General features: G+C 53.9%; 1 protein-coding gene across 1 annotated transcript; it reads right to left on the bottom strand.

Annotated features, from left to right (window-relative positions):
• Positions 1-207: 207 nt before the first annotated feature.
• Positions 208-1,170, bottom strand: LOC144740536 (uncharacterized; the record flags this gene model as incomplete). The annotated part of the gene is made up of 1 exon (XM_078623379.1): positions 208-1,170. A coding segment is annotated over one exon (963 nt), but the record flags the coding sequence as incomplete, so codon positions are not given.
• Between the last annotated feature and the right edge of the window lie 592 nt (positions 1,171-1,762).

Below are 1,762 nucleotides of genomic sequence, written 5' to 3'. Positions count from 1 at the left end.
ATCGCGACGCGTTGTGGTGGGTGGGTGGGGGGGTGGTGGTGGGTTGGTGGGGGTGGGTGGGTGGTTGAGTCGCGTGCGTCAGTGGAACCGTTCACCCCCAAACGCCGCCGCCGCCACCACTTCGTGTCACCGGCAATTGGGGGGCTTTGGAGAAGTCAGGGGAGACCTGGACCCCCCCACCCATAACCCCTCCACGTATTGCATTGGTCAGCAGCAGCCGCAGCAGCTCCACTTGCACTGGGGAGCCAAAGGTCGCCGGTTTGATTGGCGTGGAAGTTGAAATAATGGAGCGAGCTTCTTGAATTTTGTACCGACGTCCCCCCCGGCCCCCCTCCAGTCCACATGTGAGGCTGTGGTAGGCTGTGAGTGTGAGGCTGTGGTAGGCTGTGAGTGTGAGGCTGTGGTAGGCTGTGAGTGTGAGGCTGTGGTAGGCTGTGAGTGTGAGGCTGTGGTAGGCTGTGAGTGTGAGGCTGTAGTAGGCTGTGAGTGTGAGGCTGTGGTAGGCTGTGAGTGTGAGGCTGTGGTAGGCTGTGAGTGTGAGGCTGTGGTAGGCTGTGAGTGTGAGGCTGTGGTAGGCTGTGAGTGTGAGGCTGTGGTAGGCTGTGAGTGTGAGGCTGTAGTAGGCTGTGAGTGTGAGGCTGTGGTAGGCTGTGAGTGTGAGGCTGTGGTAGGCTGTGAGTGTGAGGCTGTAGTAGGCTGTGAGTGTGAGGCTGTGGTAGGCTGTGAGTGTGAGGCTGTAGTAGGCTGTGAGTGTGAGGCTGTGGTAGGCTGTGAGTGTGAGGCTGTGGTAGGCTGTGAGTGTGAGGCTGTAGTAGGCTGTGAGTGTGAGGCTGTGGTAGGCTGTGAGTGTGAGGCTGTGGTAGGCTGTGAGTGTGAGGCTGTGGTAGGCTGTGAGTGTGAGGCTGTGGTAGGCTGTGAGTGTGAGGCTGTGGTAGGCTGTGAGTGTGAGGCTGTGGTAGACTGTGAGTGTGAGGCTGTGATAGACTGTGAGTGTGAGGCTGTGGTAGGCTGTGAATGTGAGGCTGTGGTAGGCTGTGAGTGTGAGGCTGTGGTAGGCTGTGAGTGTGAGGCTGTGGTAGGCTGTGAGTGTGAGGCTGTGGTAGGCTGTGAGTGTGAGGCTGTGGTAGGCTGTAAAGTCACGTAGGTAAAAAATAAAATAAATGAAAACAACTAAATTGAATCACGATCTTTCGGGCGCAACACAAGTGTCCTTCTTCAGGTTGGGACAACGTAGCGAAAGCACAACCGCTTAAGTGTGTCTAAGAGATGGCTGTGACGAGGAATTATATAGTCGCGGGGGATGGAGGGAGGGGAGGGGCCAGGGTGAGTGTGTGGGCGGGCTGTGGGCGGGGAGGCAATGATGTGAGGAACGGGGTGGGTGCAACGTACGGAGTCAAACTGAAGCTTTGTGATGCCGCGGGCGGAAGTAGATAAGAAAGCTTAGATTAAGCAGCCTTTTGTTATGCGCTCGGGGGGTAAATTGCGCAAGCTGAAAACAACGTGTGGCAATGGTGATGGTAGTGTTTTAAGCTGGGGGTAACATACTGGGAATATGAATATGATTATGAAAATAAATCTAAACTGGCTGTCTAGCAGTAAACTGTTCGGCAGCTAAAATTTTAATTTGGTTAATTACATCCTTGCAATGATTGCTCGAATAGAATCCATCATCTCGGTTGAAGTTACGTCTATGTTTGTATATCTGGAAAATTTGAAAGGCGCAAGTTAAACTTGCACGCTCGAAATAACGTGTGGCAATGGT

The sequence above is a fragment of the Lampetra planeri genome, unplaced genomic scaffold (genome assembly GCF_965212315.1).
Source record: "Lampetra planeri unplaced genomic scaffold, kcLamPlan1.2.h2 scaffold_227, whole genome shotgun sequence".
NCBI lineage: Eukaryota > Metazoa > Chordata > Hyperoartia > Petromyzontiformes > Petromyzontidae > Lampetra > Lampetra planeri.
Note: the sequence above shows the minus strand (reverse complement) of the source record. Positions and strands in the feature narration are given on the sequence as shown.